The sequence below is a fragment of the Rhyacophila brunnea genome, unplaced genomic scaffold (genome assembly GCF_057557595.1).
Source record: "Rhyacophila brunnea isolate RB1 unplaced genomic scaffold, BYU_Rbru_1.0 scaffold_4, whole genome shotgun sequence".
NCBI lineage: Eukaryota > Metazoa > Arthropoda > Insecta > Trichoptera > Rhyacophilidae > Rhyacophila > Rhyacophila brunnea.
This window is the reverse complement of record NW_028233068.1, coordinates 22,079,743-22,105,000: the sequence shown is the minus strand read 5'-3', so window position 1 is coordinate 22,105,000 and position 25,258 is coordinate 22,079,743. Positions and strand designations below refer to the sequence as shown.

At 30.7% G+C, this 25,258-nt stretch overlaps 1 protein-coding gene across 1 annotated transcript in view; it reads left to right on the top strand.

The window, feature by feature from the left end:
* LOC147067095 (octopamine receptor beta-2R-like) overlaps positions 1-24,833 on the top strand; it is a 36,783-nt gene extending 11,950 nt beyond the window's left edge. The window contains exons 2-3 of the mRNA XM_085953554.1: positions 21,785-22,427; positions 23,154-24,833. Of these exons, the coding sequence (XP_085809680.1) occupies positions 23,157-24,248 (1,092 nt within the window). The 5' untranslated portion in view covers positions 21,785-22,427; positions 23,154-23,156 and the 3' untranslated portion in view covers positions 24,249-24,833. The remainder of the gene's footprint in view (positions 1-21,784; positions 22,428-23,153) is intronic.
* Positions 24,834-25,258: the final 425 nt, after the last annotated feature.

Genomic DNA, 25,258 nt, shown 5'->3' with positions numbered 1-25,258 from the left:
CGACGGTTCTTACTACCAAGTGCTGGAAACTGACCCTAGCAACCGCAATGTTACTATCAGCTTATTTTAACCTCGGACGTTTACACTATGGATTTCCTGGACTGATCACATCACCTATATTGGTGATGTCTCTATATTGGTGATGATTCTAGATTGGAAGTCGATCAAAAAAGCCATTGTAGCTTTCCGTATTCAATGAATAACATACAAAATATTATAGGTAATGTAGCATTCGTTAGTCGAAGTAAGGGATTGCAATACTGCAATTTCAAAACCGGTATCCCTGTATTTTACGCGATGTCTGGTTTACTTCTATTACCTATCGACGCCCTTGGAGACCAGCAATGACGCGTGCTATAAAATAATAATATTTTATAGAGATGCCGGTATTCAATAGGAAATAACGAAATACCGGTATTGGTATTTTCATTCGGTATTTATAGCAATCCCTAGTCGATGCTCATAGTAATCCGATGGACGCGCCATTGTACCTATAATTTTTCAACCTCACATTACATTTCTGAGATATTCCGAAGTATGTACTGTATGGAAGTGTTCAATAACGAATGCTACATTCGTATATAATACTGTGTATTATCCATTGCTTAAAAAATACTTGAATGTAGAACCTAATAAAAATATTAATGTTTTTATCAGAGCTTGTAAATTTTCCAGAATCCTCAAAATAGGTTTTTATTAAGATATTCCGGGAAAGGTGGAAATTTCACGAATACTTTTAAATCTCAATAGCAATTTCTGAAGAAATGAAAATCTCTATATTTTATTTTAAAAAATATATTCTTGGTGAACGAGAATACGGAATTATAATAATTTCTGAAAAAAATCTCCGGCACGACCTCTAGTTTCAGTTGAATGTTAAGAAAACCAGTAGTTGCCACTATTTTAACAGTTGATTTGTGCGACTAAAAGGGTAAAAAAGAAAATAGTTTAACGTGTTGCATTAAACATAAGTGGCACAACAATTTTCCATTCTACACGCGCTACCACTGTTTTGATACAATACTTAGCAAAGGATACCGATTTTTTTATATCAGTTATATATTTCAACAGATGTTATAAAAAATAACATGAATCATTCATAAGTTTAATAAATACTTACTCTGGTACAAATAGTACCTACCCATTATATATTATCATAAATTAAACCCCCCATAATCAACATTCCGACAGTCAACATCCCCGGTAAGTTAAGTTACGACTGTCTAGGTTAGGTTATTTTTAAAATAATGAAATGAAAAATGGCAATTTTAACTACCATTTTTCTTGAACATATTATAATTTGAAAACACTTCTGAGAAATATATAAAAACTAGAGAAAAAAAAATGTTTGACACCCAACAGGATTTTAACCTGAGTCCTCACTCCCCCGACTAAACCACTAAACTATGTGTATCCTATCTAACTGCGACGAAGTTAACTAGTGGTTTTTATAATACTCTTTCTAAATTGCGTTACATTTGGTAATCGGCTTTTGTATTTTTAAATCACAGTCGATAAAGACACTAAATAATATAAAATAAAATTCTTTGCGTAAATTATCATTTAAATGTATCGTCATAATATCACATAAAATTGCATCGCATTAATTACCCATTTTTTTAAATATTATCATTCATTGATTACGATTAGAGCAAATATGTCATGTATGTTTATCTTACTCACGCCAGGCCTTAGGCTAGAACCCTGTCAGATCCCCTTGTGGGATCCACAGTCATAATACATCTTTGCGGTGTTCTCAAGTTTCCATATTTCTGTAATTATACGAGTACTATATAATGAAAAATAATATATATAATTACAACAGTTATTGATTCGTATTATCTGTATAAACCAAAAATTTTGGACGTTAAATAGAGTCTAATATGATATTTCTGTTTTGACATTTGAAATTATTTGGCAAACGCATGAATCATTGTAAAGTTGGTAAACTCCACAATTAATATTAATATTACTCAGTTGGCATTCCAATTTTACGACACACGCAATGGGGACCATTTTTTATGTGGATTATGATTACCTACTTCCTCGACTGCAGTTATAAACAGTTTTATTCAACTTTTACAGGATTTTTCAACTAAAAAATAATTCAGAATTGTAGTATGATTACCTATTTATCTACTCATCGTGGTGGATTGTCTTTTTCCAGACCCTAAAAATTAGCACTAGCAGTAGTGTAAAGTTCTTTGCAAATGACCCTGTAAAGAGAAGTCATTTTTAGTTAACTAAACCAGTGTCTTTTTTGCTTCACATATTTACGCTTTAGTATAAACCAAGAATGTAAATTTTCACTCAATTAAATTTCAAATTTCGGGCAATCACTCTTTTCTTGTAAATAATTTCATATAACACTAATGGCAAGTAATTCCAAAGTACTTGTGCAATTACTGGGTCAACCATTGCACTACATATGAAGCTTCACTTTATTTTGCAATGAGAAAGCTCTGGCTACATAAACATGTTATTTCTTTATTAAAGTTTACTACCACAGCTTAATCTGGACTGACTTGGTGATTACTTTAAAGTTGCAAATGAATTATATTTAATGTTTGCATAGTATGCATGGATTACCACGGGAAAATAAAACTCATAGCATATTTTTTCGTATTTCTATATAAAATATTATTAACACTAAAAAGAAGATCTAAATTAAAATAAGCCTGTTTTCCACGTGATAAAAAAATTACAAGGCTCTTAATATAATAAAATATGGATTTACCGTGAATATGCAGTATAAATTATAACTAATGGGGATATACAAAAACAATAGTATTATCTTATTATGGTAAACATGATACAAAGGTACAGAATAACTCAATGACATTAAACAAAACCTCGTTTTATGAAGACGAAACCAAATTTTTTAATCTGAAACTGAAAAAAAGGTTACAAATTGTTAGAATAATTATTTCGCATTGCAGATTTATTTATAGCAAGTTTACATTTGTATGCTTCAATTTTTATTTACCAGGGCTACACTGAGATAAAATAATACATTGCGTAGTACACGTCTAATGCTAAGCAAGTTTTTATACAAATATTCATAATTTAGAATATTTAGATGAATAATCACAAACAACGAAAAAAATCATCACGTCTTGTATACTTAAAATAGGCTACCATAGTGTTAAAATATCTGACTGAAATACGTGAAAGAAAACAAATGATAAGATACTCTCATAATAGTTTGATATATACGTACAGTGCAGAACTTAGCATCCAAAAATTTTAATATTATGACAATGCTACCTGATTTTTTTCTAGTTAATAATAATTATAAAAAACTGTATACCTAATGTAATTTGTAACCAATTTTATAACGTAACAATCCTTCAATACTATCTTACTTTCTTCTTCTCCATCAGTTATGTAATCGTATACCATGATGTAACAAGCATTAGGTTCTCTTCAAAGCTGTCCTTATTTTTCTTATACTATAAAATTTAAACGTCGTACATATTATCTAAATACTCTGTTCACACCAAATTAGCAACACCTCACTGATGTTTAATGTGACAAAATGTTTTCCGTCAAATTCCCAAATACTTTTCCAATACGAGCGCATATATTATTACAGGTAACATCGTTACAGTATAGAATATCATATAATGTATGTAGGTATATGTTGTGCTTACCTGGCTGTAGTAATAGGTACCAAATGTGACTACATTCAAATGCAAATCGGTGCTAAGTTATAGGTATATAAAGCACACCTGCTTGCAATGTACACCAGTGCTTCATAAAGGCATGCCTTTATCAATATTATAATATTATTATATTAGTAGGTAACCAATCTCTGCTAGTACTTTCTGCCGCGATTCCACATTGTGATAAAATATCAATATATAATAAGTTATCACTCTGTTTACCATATCATTAGTAGATAAACGTTTAATATACTTACAACTAAGTATTATTTACTTAGGTACTGCATCCTGGCATAGGCAAGCAAAAAGTCGCGGCGCTTCTCTCGCTTCATCACCACGTCTCGTGACCTTGTGAGACCTACATCGCTTAGATCGCTAGATTCTTGATCAAGAAGGTGCAATGATACGTACCTTTGTAGCATAGCTTCATGGATTCTGTTGCCGTTCAAATCATTCTTTTCTCAGATGATAATTATCCTATTAAAAATAATATTTTTTTAAAGTGTTTCCATGCTTTTTCATTTAATAAATTTGCCGTATTTTAAATAAAATATCCCGTAAAACGGGGTCATATTATAAAATAGAGCTTCCAGGATAATCATAAACCTTGAACATTTCTCAGTAGAATATCAAACCATCGATAAAATCTGTAAATTGCAAAGACATTAGGTAGAATGAGATAAAAAAAAAAATGAGCGCCGGTAAAGCCTCAATCCATGCCAGCGGGCTTTCATCAGCTTGATGGATACCAGAGCCAGAGAGTTATCCATGGAATGAATACAGGGCGCAGGTTTCAATAACATGCTCAGCGATTCGGATTTAAAAATAACATAATAATATAACTTTTACCAGACAGCCGCTCTATTATAAAATTTAATATACTAGAATACAATTTTTTTTTGCGTATATTATGTTTATTGTCCGTGTAGTGATGAACTAGTTATAAAATCATCATCATCATCATTCTACTGCAAGTTAACTTAATTAAAATAATCACAATATTATGTAGTCCTAGTTCCATTTATCTTTAAATTAGTCAAAAACGATTTATTCCGTTTCAAACGGACATTACTAACTGGTAAAGAATATACAAAAATACAGATATTTATACTAACAAATTTTAAAAGGCAGTAATTAATTTTTTTTTAAGAAATTTTCTGATAATAGTAATAAGTGAAACTAGAACTACCATTTTGTTTTATTTTAATTAATACAATGCATTTCCATCAATAATTATCGATAGTTAACACCATAAAAGAGATTATTTTGTCCTAACCAAGCCATTCACGGGCCCCCTTGCATGCATCAGTTCCACTTTGAGAGCCGCCGCAATAAACTATTGATCTGTCGTTAAGGTTGCTTCGCTGTGATAAATTGCATTCAGTGCCAGGAGTTGGTTCACACATTAGCATAAACTTGATGCCATTTCCCCATACACAATATTTATTTTTACATTTCAATTGAATTTAAGTTGGTATCGAATTCAAACCATCATACATTTACTTTAGCTACATACATATTTTGAAATTTCGACTACGTACCATATTATAATATTATGCATACCTAAAGGTAATCATAATAATATATACATTTTTATTACAACATTTGAAAATAATTACGATTCCAGAAAGATTTTAGTCTAATTGTATTACTAACTACAAACCCATTAATATCCTCGTGATTGTAAACAAAATATAATACAAAAATGGTAAGTTTTGTCAGTTTGCATTGGATTCTTACAAACGCAGGTATTGTTATTACAAAACCATTAATATCCTAAAATGGTAAGTTTTATCATTTTTCATTGGGTTTTTACATTCCGGGTATTTGCGATTTAAATCATCTGATTATTCGTCTAAATAATAATAGTCCATTACATGAAAAACCCTTTATACGTGTACAATTAATTAATGAAATGCGTTTTCATTTCAGTAAAAATGTAAATATTACTATAAGTAAATGAATCTGTATTTCGAAATGACTTGTAACTAATTTAATTATAAGTGACCCTTTTTCACATTTTCGTTTATACAAAAAGCCTAATACAGAGGAAATTAGTCTCGAAATAAAGATATTATAATTTATGTACAAGATCTGACATGAGACACACTTATACCCCGTCCACACGTGTATTGATTTACGGCTGCCAGTACGTATTATCGTGACCATGACAAAAAATGCACCTGTAAACACGTATTATCGTGTAAATTGTAAGATTGCTTGCATGGATCAAAAAAAGTTCAGAAGCTTCTGAATTTTCACGTGACAATTGGACCGTGTGATATCTGCGTCTGCGCAGTAGAACGATGGTGGTGAACCTTCCGGTAAAAAAAACACTTCACCACTGAGAGACTCATTTTGAGGCTAACCGATTTTCATGACCTGTCAAATAGTACCATACAATGACAACATTGCGTCTCGCTTATTCTTGAAAAATTAAATTGGTGAGACAGTCAGCACTTTTACGTGTAAACAGTTACTATCGCAATAGTTTAAAATACACACTTTTGGTGTAAGTAAATACATGCACGTGTACAGGCGCTATAATATACAAATGTACTAACAGTTTATCTTTATCATATTTCTAGCGATTTAATTATATATTATTAATCCTTTTGATTGTTTTAACGAAAGATATCGTGTAGGTATTATTAATAATTGAAGGACAAAAATTATACACCTATGAAACCTATATCACCAAATTACCTACAGACATTATAATGTAATTATTAATTATAATAAATTGTAAGATAATTTTATTTCCACTGTGACTGTGCCTATAATAATAGGTAAGGGTGGAGATAGGCTGTTAAGATCCGCCATAAATAGTGCACATTAAACTTTATTAGTCATAATCAAGATACTCAGGATCTTAACAGCCTACCTCCACCCTTCGCTACTGGCATATAAAGCATGTCTAAATATACATTGGGTACCTAAAAATCTTGCATTAAATGATATCAAACAATTAATTAAATGTTCAATATATTATTTTTACATTACACTAATTAATATCATCGATTCTCCTTAATTAACAAAATCAAATCAGAAGCCAGTCGGTAAAAAACAATTAACAGTAATAAAAAGTTATTTTAACATTTATATGTTTTCTGACTAATATTCAAGTTATCAATAATGAGATGAATAGTATCAAATATCACTAAAATAATAATACCATGGAGGTTTATGAAAAAACCTATATTAGTCAGAATTTTTCATTTCCCCCATAGCAATAAACACCCGTTTACGCTAACGGCGTGTTTATTATCGCAATTAATAATACATACCACGTTCTGTTTCCCTCGTACATTTACCGAACATAAAGAAGTAATTTCAAAACAATACAGAGAAAATTTAAGGTGACAGGTAATAAATTATTCACTAGGCCAATAAAAATCTCAGATGGAATATATTATTATAATATACACAATATCAATGTTTATTATTAAAAATGTGTTTATCATATTATTCACCACACAATATAAGGATTGTTTTACGATCCGTATTTTTCACATATGGTGAGGTTTATAAAATATCAGTACCAAAACTGGAATACAATTAATGGCTGATTTGTAAAGTAAAGAACTCATTTACAACTAAAACAGTGGCTGAACAATTTTTAAGTGTAAATTATCTATCAGTAGTAACATATTTATAATATAAGTAGTATTTTTTCAGGTAAGAGTCAGACGAAAAATTTAGCTTTTTAGGTCCATTCAAAGCATGACTACTGACATCTAAGGCAATTATATATATAGATCTATGCATTACATTAATAATATTATCTAACAACAATATTGGTATTTTTTTTAAATGGAACTGGTCTTGTCAACGTATATTTCTAACCGTAATAAAATCATTAGTTTAGATGACGCAATTTTACTTTGGAAATATGAATCACAAATTTTATTTAAAGTTTTTTTAAAACTGGGCGTTATATACTACTGGTGCCAGCAAATCCATGCGCGTGTATAGGCGCTATAACTCTGAGCAACCAATGAGATTTTCAACTATGGCTCAATAAAAATACAGATCGGTAGGTGATCAACAGAAGCAATATTAAATATGAAGTAAAAAATATTTCAAGGTTTTCACCACAGCGGTAATATTTTCATACTTTTTAATAACACTAAATCCCTTTATCCCAAAAACGAAATATTCCAGAACAAGTATTATCATAATATATTTTTTGCTGCTCTATATTGTTTTAGCATATTATAATTTCTCTACTACATGCTCATTTTTTAGTTGAAAATGACCCATAACTTTACATTATTTTATGATTCGTTTTTATAATTGCAGCTTTCTGTGTTTATAACCACGATATCAGTTGGTACATAGCAAATACTGCAATATTATTTTACAGCTAATACGTTTTCATTATGATTAAGCTACGTAGTATCAGCCGAGGCTTATTTAGCATTTTGATACCTGAAAGCAACAGTGAGACAAAGTGAAAAAAGTCAATTTTGAGATACTGAGATGATTTACTGAGTTTTTTTTAAATAGAAATGCCCCATTTAAAAGAAACAAATCCAGTGTTGCATTTATATAAATTGTCCTGTAACTTCAAAGCAATAGTGGGATAACTGAGATATCCCACTGTTAATAATGATAATTATACAAAAACATCCTACCATTACCATATATTAATTATAAACTGCAGAAAAAACAAAATAAACATATCATAGTTATATGTATATAATATATATTATTTGTTTGACACAAACATCAAAGTTAAATTATCTCGAAACTAGTATTTGTTTCCTATCCTACTGTTACTTTCATGTAGAGTGATTTATACATTGTTATTACAGTTATAATTATAAGTATGGTACTTAATAAAAAATACATATTATTCTTAAGGGGTAGGTACATAATTTTACACGTTAGCATTAACAATGTACTATTTTAATTCATACGTGCAGGTTACATTCTTTCAGAAACATTTTGATACACAAAAACGCTTTGATATTTGACTGAGCTATAAATATCTCAAGATTAAATGGTAATTGATAATTTTGACGTCTTAAATTTTCAATCAGCCATCGCCTTTGACCATCATAAACCGGATATTCCCAAACAACATAATATTATTAATTGTCGCTTAAGCGATCTATGGATGCTGCAAGAGTATAGTGATCAACTCTGCATCTAATATTAATATAGCTAATAAGATTATACCAGTAGATTTATATGTATTAATCTATTTCAAAAGTAGTAAAGAACATACTCCAATGAGTTATTTCTTTAGTTTCCATTTTCTGTCTAAATATGTTTAAATAATTGTATAGAAAACGATCTATTTGAAGTTGGATTAGCTATATTCAATATGTCATGTGCAAAAGACATGTTGATAACTTGCATACGTCGGTTTTTGATTGAACAAGTTCTACTCCGGAAATTAATCTTCAGAAGGTGAAACTCTGTCAAAAACTTCAATCACACATATCTCGATAAGCCAATACACTGTTTTGTTGTAATAAATCATTCAATATATACGAAGGTACTAACGTTATCGGAGAATTCTATATATAAAAAATAAAAACAAAAATCATCTACGTTCAAATTTAATATAATAATTTTTTAAATTCAATATCAACGTCATAAAAAAAAATATTTTGATTTATCATGATCGTTTTATATTAAATTTCTTTATTATCTCAGTTTTAAAAATCTAATAACTACTGCTAATTATTCTTGTCCCTCATAATATTAAACTCCATTAGAAGACCATGTATCAATGATTGAAGATATCCAATACCACCCAATAGGTTCATCTTCAAGAGATTGGAGAGGAAAAAGAGGGTAGGGGAAATCTACAGACTGATCTGAAGGCAGCCATAACCTACATTTGATTTTAGTGCCGATAATTATGATTACTAAACCTAGATTCTCGATAAATATTAATTTTATATTTTAAAAAGCTGAAATAGCCAGGTTTTCTTCAGTCTGGTTTATGGTATTTAATAATTTGACAGGTTTTTCAGTTCAGGACATTTTGTATTTTACCACGTTTTTCTTAGCTCATATTCATGTTTGTCTGGTGGTGGTTTATCCAGTATAAATCTTGCAATCGATTTTTAACTATCTTCCGGACTACCTAGACATTTGAAACTTGTAGATATATCAGAACACGATGCCAATGCATTCTTTTAATAATTTTGGCCATCTTTAAGTAGAATTTAATTCATTTTCAGTTAATTCTGTTTTGTATGAAAAGTTATTTCGGAAGAAATCCGTAATCCAATCCACTATTATTGGTTGCTAAGGGAGTGGGCCTAGAAACTAAATTATTAATATATACGTGCATTATTATGGAAATCAAAATGACATTTCAGTATTCTATATTTTTTTGTTTGTTGCAAAATAGCAAAAAAAATATTTGTTGACTATTGCCCTGCCCTACTTGTCCTAAATTATTAATACATAGAATTGTCAAGTTTATATGATTCAACAGAAAATTTAAAAACGAGGTAGGTATATAAAAAGTTCTTTTTATATTGTAATTATTTCGTATTTATTTATTTTGTTTCGTCTGTGAGAATTTATTTATAAGCTAAAACACGTTCATTTTCTTATCCGTAAACTTTTTGGCATTTTCAAGTCTATAAATACTTATATTTTTTCCAATCAAACTACATACGCTGCGACATGGTAATTTTCAAATTTCGAATCAATACCAACTTGCGTAATGTATTCAAATAGTTTACGACACAGATAGCATTGTGCTTCATTTCATTCCAAAAAAACCCCATAATATTCCTGTCTGCTAGCAGTGGAGCCATGGTCGTCCTTTTCACGTGAAAACGCGTACAGTTTACGCAGTAGTCCATTGCTCGCCAAATTTATATCTTCTGGTAACGCCTATCCGGCAGTATATATATTTTTTTCGAAACAATTGCAAACATTTTGTATGGGCGATAAATTTTAGTTCACGAGTGGGCGTCCTGATGTACGATCGAATGATCAACTTTAATACGCCATTTTATATGGAAACAAAAATCCAGTACGTAACACCCCCGATAAATTTGCTTCACGCTAATATGAAATACGTATATTATTCTTAATCCACGTTAGGCCCATTTTTTACACCCGTTCCAGATATGTGCGAATATTCTTTTTGTAAGCAGTGTGCGCAATTAATAGGCGTACCTACTATATATAATACGAAAATTGACAGGAAAAAAATATTTACATACGTACACATAATAATGGCTAGTCTATACCAGTGGTTCTCAGAATGTGTGGCCACCAGAGGATTTTGCTGCGGCCACCAGCGCCTTAAAGAATAATATTTTTAAAAAATATTTATAAAAATATGAAAATTGTTGAATACAGAAGAAGAAAATGACAATTTTTATAATTTATCTTCTTTTAGTGATTTCGAAGATAAAAATTCAAACACAACTTCTAAATTAAAATTAAAGCTTAAAAATAACAGAGTGTCTTCACTCTCTAAATCTGGAACATGATAAAAGGTTCAAAGAATTGAATTTTTTTTAAACTCTTTCTATCGTAACTTCGCCTTTTGAGATGATGACAAATGAAAATTTCATTGTACTACAAACGAGATTAACATCATTTTCAGTATTTTATTTAATTAACTGGGCTTACGTTAAATATGCGTTATTGAAAATTAGTCATGGCCAAGTACTTAAAAACCATTTCAATAATACCACAGTTGAAAAAATTTGGTCGAAGTTATACGTTGACCAAGAATCAAGTCAATTCAAATTTTCCGATTTTTCCTACCACTGTTTACTATGAAAGATCATTCAGTGAAATGCACTTCATAAAAAAACAAATATCGAAGCCGGTTGAGAGAATATGTAAGCTTAAAAGTAGCCATGCGACTCGCATTGGAAAAAAGGAGTATTGAGAAATTTCCATTTGCATTATTTTTATATAAATATATATGTTTATATGTAATGTATACATATTATGGATGTATGTAAAAATATGTAAATTGCTCAAGTGTCTTTTATTAAATGAACTTGTCTATAAATAAATTGATCCATTTTTTTTAGTAAATAAAATTTTGAAAAATTACCTTTTTTTAAATTAAGTAACAATTGAAAATAGCATTATTCTTTTAACACGTGTTTAGTTTATTCCATATTTCCCCATACTCGAGAATTGAACCTTATTAAAGCCTACCCAGAAGCCAACGCACTTTCCATTATTTCTGCGTTCCATGTCTGTGACGGATACAGAGTTTCCATTTAAACAAACAGATAGACTCATACCTAATAAGTAAATTCAGTATGTCATATTTGTATTGTGTATGTGAATAATCCATCTGAAACCGCTATTATTAGTCAATATGTACCTACTTGTTAGAACTACTAACTATGAAGAACTGATAAATATACTTTTTCTCAACATTTTTTTTTAAATACGTTAGTTGAAGGAAATAGATGTAGTTGTTGACCCGCTCGATATTTATGCGTTTGATGAAAATCGCTATTGGGTCACCAAAGCAGTTTATCACAGTGTGACCTTTATAGCTACACAAAAAAATATGTGAGAAAGTTCATTGGTAAAAGGTATACGGAATAAATAAGCTTCAGCAAACGTTTGATTCAGTAAACTTTGGTAATTAATTAATTAATTAATTGTAGTAGTTCCTTACATTTATATTGAATAAACTTTCTATCTGAATGAAATGCTTTTTGTTTGACGTACATAGGTAGGTATTTACTTTGTAAACTTGAAAGCTTTACTTTAAATCTAAATAGTTACTCAACAGTATGTGTCATCAAACGCACAGTGCCATTCCAAAAATCGTCATTCACCAGTTAAAATTTTATATTTATTTTAATAAAATTTAAAATTTAAAAATAATTTTCACATAAATAAAAATAAATTAGGAAAATTATCATTAAACGTGGGATGTTATTGCAGACAAAATAACGGTTAATATTGGCGGAAAATATACATGAAAAATTTCAATAATAATAATCCTAAATCTTATAAACATTGTGCAGAATTCAATAAACATTCATTAATTGTATAATAATTCCAGTGCCTCTTTTAGGTGGTCGATGAAAAAATTATCACCAAGGACGATTGATCGCAATAATAACATATATTTTAATTTTAGGACATTTTTTATTTATTTTATAAGAACTGCATCATCAGAAGGAATGAATAAATCGAAAAAAATACTTACTAAATACTATTAAGGATTTTAAAAGAACTACTCCAAACTAGTGAAACATATTGGTCAATACATAGTTATTTTTTTTAAATTGCATGGTGAATATTAATTAATATAAACAATATCGCAATGAATGTGTGAATCTTTCTATGCGATCAATTGTCAAAATTCGCTATATTCGTCTGTGAACCTAATATAGGATTATTTTTTTTATGATAGATACATCATAATCAGCAGTTATTTGATTTATAAAATACTGTATGTAGGTACTTATTTTTATTATCTTATTTTGATTATTATTAATAATTATTGATGTTACGTTTGAGAATAAACTCTAATGGATTTGAAACACAGTTTTTGTTAAATTCTACAATCCTTAAAATATAGAATAATCAAAAACTTTATTTTAAATTCACTTGCAGATAAGTAAAAAGTTTTTACCTAAAAACACGTCTACGGAAACTGTAATATTCTTTTGAATAATATATCATTTTTGACCGAGGTCTTCGTCTAGGCATGCCAATGATAATGTTAGTATGGATGGCTTTTAATTATATTCGTCAGTTGCATCTCAAATACGCGCATCAACGTTTTGGAAGTTAGTTTACTTCCTGTGGACAGAAGCGAATCTAGCAATAACTACTATGAATAGTTTTGTCACATATTATATATTATTAAATTCACACTTAGCGATCACAGTCTTTAGATAACTATTATTTTTAAATTCAATACATTATTTATATATCTACTGATACCTCACCCTCTCCAGCACTCCTCATAGAGGATGGATGCATGGAGCACATGAGAAGGACAGGGTAAGACAAGGGTGGATTAAAAGGACGTCCAGGCTTTTCCCCCTTTCACCATACCCTTCATACACATGAAACACATTAAGGCGATGTCTTTACCTAGCAGAGGCACCTAGCGGAAAAATACGAAACTTGCAATTTGAGACATTTTTTTGATAATTTACAATAATTTCAACTGCTTTAATTAAGAAATATTCGTCTGAAAACATTAAAAAGAAAAATATTTTTTTTTAAGTCAAAGATAAACTTACAATTGTAAAAAATTTAATAAAATGTGAATATGTTGAATCGGACCCCATCTTATTATTACTTATATTGTATGGTCATATATATTATCAAAATTTAGAGATTTTTGACTAATTCATAGTTTTAATATTTTTTATATTTACTTTATTAAAACACGTCGATTTTTATAAAAATATTAATGTGTATAACTTGAAATCCTTTTTATTTATATATTTTTAGTTACCTACTTTAAAACTGTATAAAACTCAAATTTTTCAGTGGCGGTTTAGTCTGATGACACTACATATTATTTAAATAGTATTTTCATATTTATTTTCTTACCTGTAGGTATTTGCTAAACAAAGCGGAAGATGACTAATTAACTACCTACTAATAATTCTTCTGAATACATACAATTATTACTACCTATGTATTTATGTTACACGGCTGACATATTATACGTCATAATTTAATCATTAAATTCGGCCGTATACTAGATCCGTTTCTGCATGTAAGTAGTATGTAGGTATAAGAAAAGTCTCTTTGCAAAGTTGTAATTACTTCCCACTCAACGCGATCTTAAATGCAATGCCTCTCAAAGAAGTTTTTGCTGATGCTACAATCTCACCACAATGTCGGCGTCACACCTTTCGTAATTTGCTTACAACCTTATAACTTTGTAGTTTGTAAAACCAGAATTTCTAATTAGTAAGCACTCCATACAAACTTCTATTTGAATAAAAAAATTAATAAATCAGTTAAAAAAAGGATAATTCTTATGCCATGCTCATACACCAGTCAAGCATTATAATTTAATAAAGCTACACGGCTGGTATTTATTTTCTTTTTTCATTTCCCACTTTCTAACATTATGAACTTCTAATAATATAATGCCGAGCTTTTTATTCAACGATTAAAATGTTTTGTTTTTAATTTATTGATCTTTTCTACATGATATTATCTCATGCATATTATTGGTGATATATTTTAAGCAAAATAAAATTCATTCAGTGAAAGAGGCGGATAGTGAGTAAGCTGAGCGTAATATTGAAAGGTGCATCTTGAGCATAACGCGAGATAAAAAAGGAAATTATTCTGTTAACGGATAAATAAAAGTATGTGCTGTAATATATTATGTACTTTCATAAAAACCTTACATTACAATACAACGTGACAGGATAAATAGTTCGAATAAAAAGACAATTACTGGACAAATCAAGTTATCCAGCGGTAGAAGTAGAAAATGCGTCTAATCTATGCATGGAACTGCAATACGCATGACCGAATAAATGTAAGTAGCTTGGCGAGGCCTTCGTTCAGAAGTTGATTGATCCATGCTGACGATATTTATATTGAAGTTAAACTGTGTGTAGGTAGATACATTCACTGAATTAAATCGATAGTGAGTTAATTTAAATACCTAGCTTATTTTCTGCAATATTTTTTTTGCATACATTAATTTTTACTGCAATGGTATTCAAACTGTACGTCGTGGCACTCTGATGCACTGTGCGCAAAACACAGAGACTATGAGGGCTGTTTGAAAAAAATCTACTTAAGACAATTTTAATTAATATAACACATTGTTCACAGTTAATTATTACTTCGTAAAATCTTTCATCTAACGATATAAAATTGTTTTTAAAAAAATACCTTTCTCACCTTAGCAACGGGTTTCAAAGAATACTTTCAGGAAGACAACATGAAGACGGTCTCGTGGATTCAGAGATAAATTAAGGTAGCTGCAGTGATGTCCCGTGTGGTCCCGTATGTTGCTTGGGAAAGGCAGGGAAGGAATGCGAATGATAAACTTTTTATGGTAGATTCCGTGTTTATTTGCATACATCCGTCCAGCGAAAACGAAATGCTACTAAGTATAGAAGAAGGTACCTACTCAATGATTTTAAATACAATTTGATAAATATGGAGCTGAGTTTGAAGGTATTTCACTGGATTTAAGATTTGAGAAACTGCGTTAATAGAAGATTCAACCATTCTACTTATTGCTAATTTTAAGATACCATGAAATACCATTTATGGTACCTAGATATGAAGGGCGCCGCGATATGAAAAAAACACTTTATTAGAGTTATTTAATTTTTTTAGTTTTAGTTTTTTTTTGTATTAGAAATATACTTTAGATGTATCGATTCTACTCGTACTTTAAATGATTTAGATCAGTGTTTTTCAACTTTTCTACACATGCGAAACCACTAAAGCAGAAATAAAAAGTATTATTAATATGGTAAAGTATAATTATGATTTCTTCACATAAAACCATTAATCTATTTTAAGAACAAAAACACATTGCACAAACACTTGCAGATTTTGAAGATTTTATTGGAATTTTTTGCTTAATATGCATTTGGACACCAAAAATTTGCGGACCACCAGAAAATTTCTACAAACCACCGGTTGAGAAACACTGATTTAGATAAAAATAACGAATTGATTAACGATTTCTCTAGAGTAAATAAAAATCGTATTAAAAAAAACGCTAGGTTTCATAATACATAATATTTCTGTCTATTATTAATACATTTAAAATCATAATACCATCTTATATTCATTGACTAAAATTTTCCGGCGTGATTTTTATTCAAAATTTGTAGATTTTAATAATTATATTTTGTAAAGCGTTCGGACCCACAATATGTTCATTCTACCATGAACGGTAGATATAGGCGTATGGCTTATACTAACGCTTTTCATTCAAAGTTCCAATAATTTTCTTTTCAGCCTATAAATAAATCAAGTAGACGTTTTGAAACAAAAGATTCTCAAAATAAATAGCCCCTAATTAATTACCACGTCCAACGGGTGAGGCGATGTTTTCAAGAGAGCGCAATTTATCAATTTTAATATGTACCAACTTGCACCACCGCTCGCCTACATTCAAATAATTAATATACTTCTAGAAGTATTTCAGAAATAATTCCCCAACAATTTGCCAAGTCTATTTCATCTCGAATTTCTTGCTACAATATTTTAATCCTTGTATTTCGGCCCTCCGCGATAGCGCTGGATTTATGTCATGATAATCGAATAATTAATAATCTTAATATAACTTTGAGGATTCAAAAAATAATATTCTAATGAAAATATCTTAGAAAATTCTATTAAATTGTATCTAATAGTAATTCTACATTTTTTTTAGGTTCAAATTGTGACAGATACTTCGCTAATTAGACCATGCTTATCTCAGATTATACTAGCATCGTTGGCGAAGGATGACTTTTGGAAAGAGTTCGGCTGTGAAGATCAGAGAAAAGGGACACACTTGTTATACTTACGGGAAATAATGAGATGATATTACGTTCTGACTACTGATGAATAGGTACATACTAATCACAACAATACAAGAATTCGATAAAATTTCAATAACTCACTTTTAGTTACTCAATTACTAGCCACTTGACTAAAATACTAGCCTAATCTACTAGACTTACCTGCACAAACTATTAGAGGGCTCGCACATCAGAACTTGCCGCATGCGTCTTACGACGAATTCGTCGATGTGACGTCATCGTAAACCATGAAACAAACGTTATCAAATGGAGCTTCGCAGATTGGCCGATGCAACTCGACGCTGCGACGATCCTGCATGCAACATGTCGCATTCTGCTACAGCCTGCATGTTGTATCTAAAAAAAGTCGACTCCGCGCAAGCGCACAGCCCGCGGCCATCGGCCATTTCTATCTCTATCTCTGTCTACACTGTCATTGCTCGCTCATCGCTGGTCACCGCGTTTGACGTTTATTCATACAATCAACACAATAAAAATGGCAGACGAGAGACTCTCCTTTTTCGCGTTTAACGTTTACCGCTAGGCAGATGTGCGTGGTTGTAGCATGCAACATTCATCGGCGGTCTCAGAGAATTTGATTTATGGCCGTCAGGCACACAAGGCGAATTGTGATGTGCGAGCCGGCTTAATCTCGTTATATTAGACTACACATCACTATTGACTTATACCTATGAGGCATAATTCTACATAGAAAATCACAATATTAAAGTGAATAGGTTAACACTGTTAATAGAATAATATATCAAAGACATGACCGCATATTTGAAATGTGTACACATCTATATAATTATGGAATTACAAATTAAATATCTATTTTCTATATTGTCAAATTATAGCAAACTCAGTAAGGATCTGACCGCAATAATAAAATATCCGTTTTTCACTTGGTCATCCATTGACGCAAACGCCAGATAATACTGACTCGATTATTTCAATAAAAAGAATAATATATTTATTGTATAAATAGCGAATAATAATTCACCGGAAATGTCACTCGAATCTAAGTACCTTGTCCGTTACTACCTCACTCTCCGTATCGTCCCGCACAACATCTAATTGTACCGATATTCGGACCTCGGAGCGTTATCATATGTATTGCAACATAACCACTGTAACATACTCTTGTACCGAGTGTTCACGCTGCAAATAAACCTCGCTCCTGCATCCATCTTTGACTTCTTCATCATCATCCTCAACACCATGACCTACGACACGTCGACGACTCCCACAGTGGTAACTGAAATCGAACCCCACATTTATGTAGAATTTATTTTTCGGCTACATTCATGTGCAACCACGATGAAAGAAGTGGTAGACTATCTAACAACCGTTTCTCATAAAAATGATTCGCTCATAACAACAGATGGATGCATTATTACGACTGTGACCGTAACTAAAATTCATAAAGATTGCTTAATAACTAAATAATCACAAGATAAAAAGAACCTTTTATATACAACGTTTTTAAATTTTCTTTTGAATCATATAAACTTGACTTGCTAGCATAAACTATCAAAAAATGTGTACTTGATAGTACTGAAATGTCATTTTGATTTCCATAGTAACGAACGTATATAATAATAATTTAGTTGCTAGGACCCAGACCCCTAGCAACCAATAATAGTGGATTGAGTTACGGATTTATTCCGAAATAACTTTCCATACAAAACAGAATTAACTGAAAATGAATTCAATTCTACTAAAAGATGGCTAAAAGTATCAAAAGAATGCATTGGCATCGTGTTCTGATATATCCTAAAAGTTTCAAATGTCTAGCTAGTCGGGAAGTTAGTTAAAAATCGATTGCAAGATTTGTACCGGACAAACAACCACCAGACAAATAAGAATACGAGCTAATAAAAACGTTTTAATTGTAAAATACTGGGTTCTACACATTCAAAAGCATGGGTTTCTAACCTTTAAACTTCGCTGGGCTATACACAGAGAAATACTTCCAGCATTTTTTCTGTCTAAAAACATAATCAAGTGCCTGTTTTAGCTTTTTAGCCCATATTTAAAAATTCCATCCATAAATTGGTTGATTGTTTTTTTCACGAAAAATTACGTTTTTCAAAATGTCAAAATGTGACTTGGACCGCATTAGTAGGTCCCCGGGACCACATACTGTACATGCATATCCTAAAAAACTACCTCTACGAGGAACTAAACTTCCGACCTTATTTCTTATAAATTTTTTAGTGGTCACGATCAAAAGAGGTAAACGTTACTACGTGGAATCGCATAAAATGCATGTCGATGGTCATCTGTGGAATAAAATGTTTAGTACAATTGAATGTTAATATTGTTATTGAAGAATAAATGTTATGTTTTATATCAACCAAACAGAATTATAAAAAAACCTTTTCTTCAATGCATATAATTTTTTAATTATATCGTAAAATTAGAAATTTGTTTAAAATTACAACGTTAAATATATCTTCAAATCAATTTAACATTCTATATTCTCAACAACTTTATTATAACAACTGTGTTTAAGGAAAAGGGCGTAACCCTCGATTTTTCGAAAAGTGCTTTTATTAGATATTTACAATGCATACAACTAAATACACGTTCTGTAAAAAGGTAGTAAGCCGCGATTGCCGAATTATTGTCTAAATTCAGGTTTTAATTGAGCTTTAACGGCCCACGTGCTCGTCGTAGGTCAAAATTGAGTTTTTATTGTATTTTCAAACCATGATCCTGGACACTCCTTAAACGTTGTAGATAATCTATTTATATAATTTTGAAGCTTTATTATCCTTTATAGTTATTTTAAACATATTTTGATGACTGCATAAAGTATTTTTGTTACATAAAATAGTATTCTTTTAAACCTCTCGCTCTAATGTTTTAGAATATAGTCGTATTTCGGTACATAACTGTGCAGTGGTGTTAAGATTTTTTACGTTTATTAATTTTTAAACGCATTTATGAAACTATTAGTATAATTTATTACGAGATAATTTTTGTAAAATATTCACGATAAAAAATTATATTGATAATCTCTGTGATCCCAAATTTGACAAGAATTAGGCATTTTATTATTCAAAAAATCGGCAAGAATAACACATTTGAAGATGATTCTAAAGATACTTATTATAAGCTATGTCTTTGACCATTCAAGTGTGATAAACATCTTATGAATAATGATTGCTATATAATAATTATTGACCTAAGAATAAGGTAGTGTTTTTTTGAAATACGCCATTTCTTTTGTCATTCCCCAGTGGTTAAGCTACAACATACGGCCGTAGCCATAAATTGACAAACTATAATTGAAGTAGGGAGTAAAATGATATTGACGCGCGTGTTTCCATAACTAAAGATGCCAAAAAGTGACGAAAAATGTCGGAAATTTACGGATCTTAAATAATATTAATTCAACCTATCTACATACCAACCCTAGTCATATTACTCTAGAGTCTGGCTGTTTTATTGCATTACATTTTTTCTCAATAATAAGTAAATTAGTAATATTTTAAAAACACTTTATCGTTATAAATTTGGCTACACACAATCATCACTTATTTTTTCTTTTACATATTTTAAGCATCTGTATGACCTTTGCACTTTATATTGTCGCTGTAAAATAAAAGAAAATTTCAAGTAGTGTTATTTAAATCCGTCTGAAAATACTAAGTTTATTTTGATCGTGCCTTTTGTTCATCTCTCATTGAGTGAAAATATAACAAAAAAATCACATAAACATGAAAAATAGATTCATTTACAGCAGTCATGGGAGCTATAAAGTCCGTCAGAGGCAGAAAAAAGTTTACGCGTTATCTCGTTGCTTATTTTTCAACGATAAACATAATGCATTAAAATTTTGATATAAGTCGACTGGAAAAATACGAGATATTTTAAATACTTCAATTCAACATTTAAAAATCCAATTATTACATATTGAAAAGTCGTAATAATATAATATATATGTTTAAGCAACTGCCACGTCGATGACAAAGTATTTTATTATAATTTGAAAACAGTGCGATGCACTAAATAATATAATTAGTATCACCATAATTATACCGCTTTTTCAATAAACAAAATAATGATGGTGCTGTCGATATGAAACATTCGCTAATGTGTTTCTCAAATCTACCTGATAGGTTTGATTAATTTCAAAATTAATATAAATTTCTCAATGAATATTTAGCTGATAATTTAAGTCAGTGTGTAAAGTAAAGTCTTAGCTATGAGGATTGCTAATTTACAATGTGTTTATCAATGTTTTAGATTCAGAAAAGAATATTCTGAGATCTTATTCGTATCTATCGATTTAACGAGTAATGACATCTGTTAGTTTGTAAACATTTGATATTCAGACTTATTAGACAGTTTTTTGAAAACTTGTTTCAATTTTATATTTTTTTAAATAATGAAACATTCTCTTCTTTGTGTTTCTATAACTATCTACAAGTAAAAGTTAATATAGAATAAGTTTCCAGTACCAAAGAGATGATAGTACAAAGATTCGCTGAGTTTTCATAAACAGTTATAACTAAATCATTACGTCTACATTTCTCTGAAACAAAGTTATGAGATTGTTTGACTTACAATCGCTTAGTGAAATATTAACTGCTATGATAATAATGTGTTTTCTTTTACTTTCAGATGAAACAGCTGTCTCTCAATAATTGGGCTGATTTCTGGATATCACAAAAAAGAAACTACAAAGTGAATTATAAAAGTGTTAAATAAATATAATAGAAAAAGAAATTTTGTAGTGGATTAGGATAAAATAAATATATTCGTTTGCTTATAATCAGAAGCTAATATTAATTTTACATTGAAATCCTTTTAAATGATTTCATGAAATATGTTCGGGATAATTAGAAACCCAATCAATAAAACCAGTTGTACTCGGTTCAACAGTCAGGGGAAAAGCTCAAAGCAAAGGAAAACCAGAAAATTATGTAGAAACAATCGAAATTTATTTGTTTCTGAGCAGGTGTTAAATAAATTACATAGTGATAGAGCTTAAAAGTTAACAAAACCAATGAGCAATAAATCATTTAAAATAAATTTTCTAAATAATCTGTGTTTATAATAATTTGTAACGCAACGTTATTTATAGTGCCAAAGTTAAAATAGTATATTTATGTAAAATTATATTAATAATATATTGTGTGTAAATATTTATTCATTTAAGAAGTGTAGTGATAAAAAGAAAAGGTGTATAAAATAGAAATATGAGCAATTGAATTATTGGCAAAGGAAACTGATACATATTCTGAATTTGGATATCAAATCATAAGTGAGTATAATGAGGTACCTATTTATGTAATAATTTCAATTAATAATAATTATTGATTGAAATTTTTTTAAGGACAAAACCATTCCGGTAGTAAATAACTTACGATATAATAGCTACATAACATATTATGAATTAAGTGTTTTACCTTTCAGTATATTCAAGCCCTATATATAACATATACCTTTAGTAGGTATGTCAATAAATATTTAAAATATTGCTACTATTATTTATAACAGTAAGAAACTCGCTGGCGTCATAACTTTTAGCCAGGCATTGAAAATGTATTAAATATTTTGGTAGTTATGAGCTTTTTGCCAATGAAATTAAAATAGTTGAGATTCTTATTAGCCGTAAATCAGTGGCCAAGTATTAATTATTCTCACTTTATCTAGGCAGCATGTGAATTTTCATTCATGTCATGTTAACACAGCATATTGAACAACAATGTTGCGTCAATAACTTTTAATTCCTGGCAATATGAATAGAAACTAATTCTCCTCTATAGCTCTTTATTTATTTTTTAGAACCACGGGTCCCTGCTTATCAGGGCACCCTGGGCTACAATCTTTTTAGCCATGTGGTAAATCCAGACTCGTCAATAAAGTTGTCACATATTAATACTTCTCTTAAAAAGAAATATTTCCCACTTTCAATGAAATAAAAATATTATAAGTAGGTATCCTTTTTCTATGACGTTCATTAAAATATTGTTGTATTCAATTCTAGGGCATGGCAGACGAGGAAGCAGAATGGCCAGCCACTTTGGCCCTCTTTGCCAAGGGCGCCGTCATGGTCGGCATCATCGTCTCCGCCATCTTGGGAAACCTTCTCGTCATCGTCTCCGTCATGCGTCACCGGAAACTGCGCGTCATCACCAACTACTTCGTGGTGTCTCTCGCCTTGGCAGACATGCTCGTCGCTATGGTCGCCATGACTTTTAACGCGAGTGTGCAGCTCACCGGGAAATGGAATTTCGGTTTCGTGATGTGCGACATTTGGAATTCAACAGATGTGTACTTTTCTACTGCGTCTATTCTCCATCTATGCTGTATATCAGTAGACAGATACTACGCTATAGTAAAACCTTTAAAATATCCCATCAACATGACTGAAAGAGTCGTCGTTGTGATGTTAATAATGACGTGGTTATCGCCAGCGATAATATCTTTCTTTCCAATATTCATGGGATGGTATGCTACGGACGATCATCTTTTGTTTCGACATCTTCATCCGGACGTTTGCGATTTTAAAGTGAATAAAGCGTACGCGATTGTGTCCAGTTCGATAAGCTTCTGGATACCCTGCACCATAATGATATTCACTTATTTGGCTATATTCAGAGAAGCCAATAGACAAGAAAAAGCCATGCATTTAAGGCAAGGAAATGCCATGTTGATGCATAGAAGTTCGAGGGAGATCCCGCAAAATGGTGCCGCAGGAGGGGCAGGCGACCCTGCTACGCCTGCGAGAGATCGCTGTATGAGTAAAATGAAACGGGAGCACAAAGCAGCAAGGACTTTGGGAATCATCATGGGAGTTTTCATCCTGTGTTGGTTGCCGTTTTTCTTGTGGTACGTTTCGGTCAGTCTTTGCGGCGACTCCTGTTTTTGTCCTGACATAGTAGTCGCATTGCTATTTTGGATCGGTTACTTCAATTCCACGTTGAACCCGTTGATCTACGCCTATTTTAACAGGGACTTCCGAGAAGCTTTCAAAAGCACTCTGCGCAGTGTTTTTTGTGCAACTTGCAGGAGAGGCTCCGGTGACTTGGAGGCTCTGGCGAGGGCCCGGAGAGGATCCGAACCTCCGGCGAGCCTCTAACATTTTGATACGAGTACCGTCGATCTTTCCCGACTTCGACACGAAACGGATTTTTGATTCGTGCCAACATTTTAATTGCCCTGCGTTGAATGAAATCTGTTACCCATTCAAACTGTGGCAATAACCTATAATTCTTTTAAAATTTGTACATATGATTTTTAAGTGTTGACATTCTTGACTGATTCTTGCATATATGGTCAAATGAAATATAAATACTTAAGCTCGCCGCATTTGTGCCACTATTCTACCACCTGCGAATACCTTTTTAATATAATGATTGTGTATAGTAACTAGATATCAGCTTTCTATAAAATATTATATATTATTTGGTGTTACGCTTAAGTACCCTTGATAACAACCAGAACAATAACCGCCTAAGAAGTCTATAAAAATACCTACATGTCATTTTATTTTTTCAACTTGTAAATGTAGTATTAAGACGTTAAAATTATAAACTATGCATTATGATATTATTATAATAGTATTTTATAATTTATATATTTATTTTTAATTTTGGTAATTTCACAATTTTATTCAAAGTTGTAATAATGAACACTTTTATAAATTTGTCATACCCAGATTATTTATCAATGAAGTACAAAAGTACCAAATGGTTATATCTCAAAGATTCGTCGGTTATTTTTTTCAGTTGAAGTAACATTGAATGTAATACATTATTTTAACAAAAGACGCAAAATAAGTTTTATGTTTGTAGGTTAAGTTTATCCGGAAAAAACTGCAAAATTATATAATACGTATATAATATAGCAAACAACTGTTTAAAATTTTAAGTTAATGTCTAAATAGTGTAAAATAATATTTTTTATCAACGGGGATTTATAACGCTTTTACCTACTCGTTGTAAAATAGAAAAATATATACTCTACAAAATAATATACTTAATAACAAAACCATAAAACTAACCAATATACCAAAGCACAAAAACGTACTATAATATTATAAAATTTCCTACTTATTGTATATTATGTATACCTACACTACCTACAATT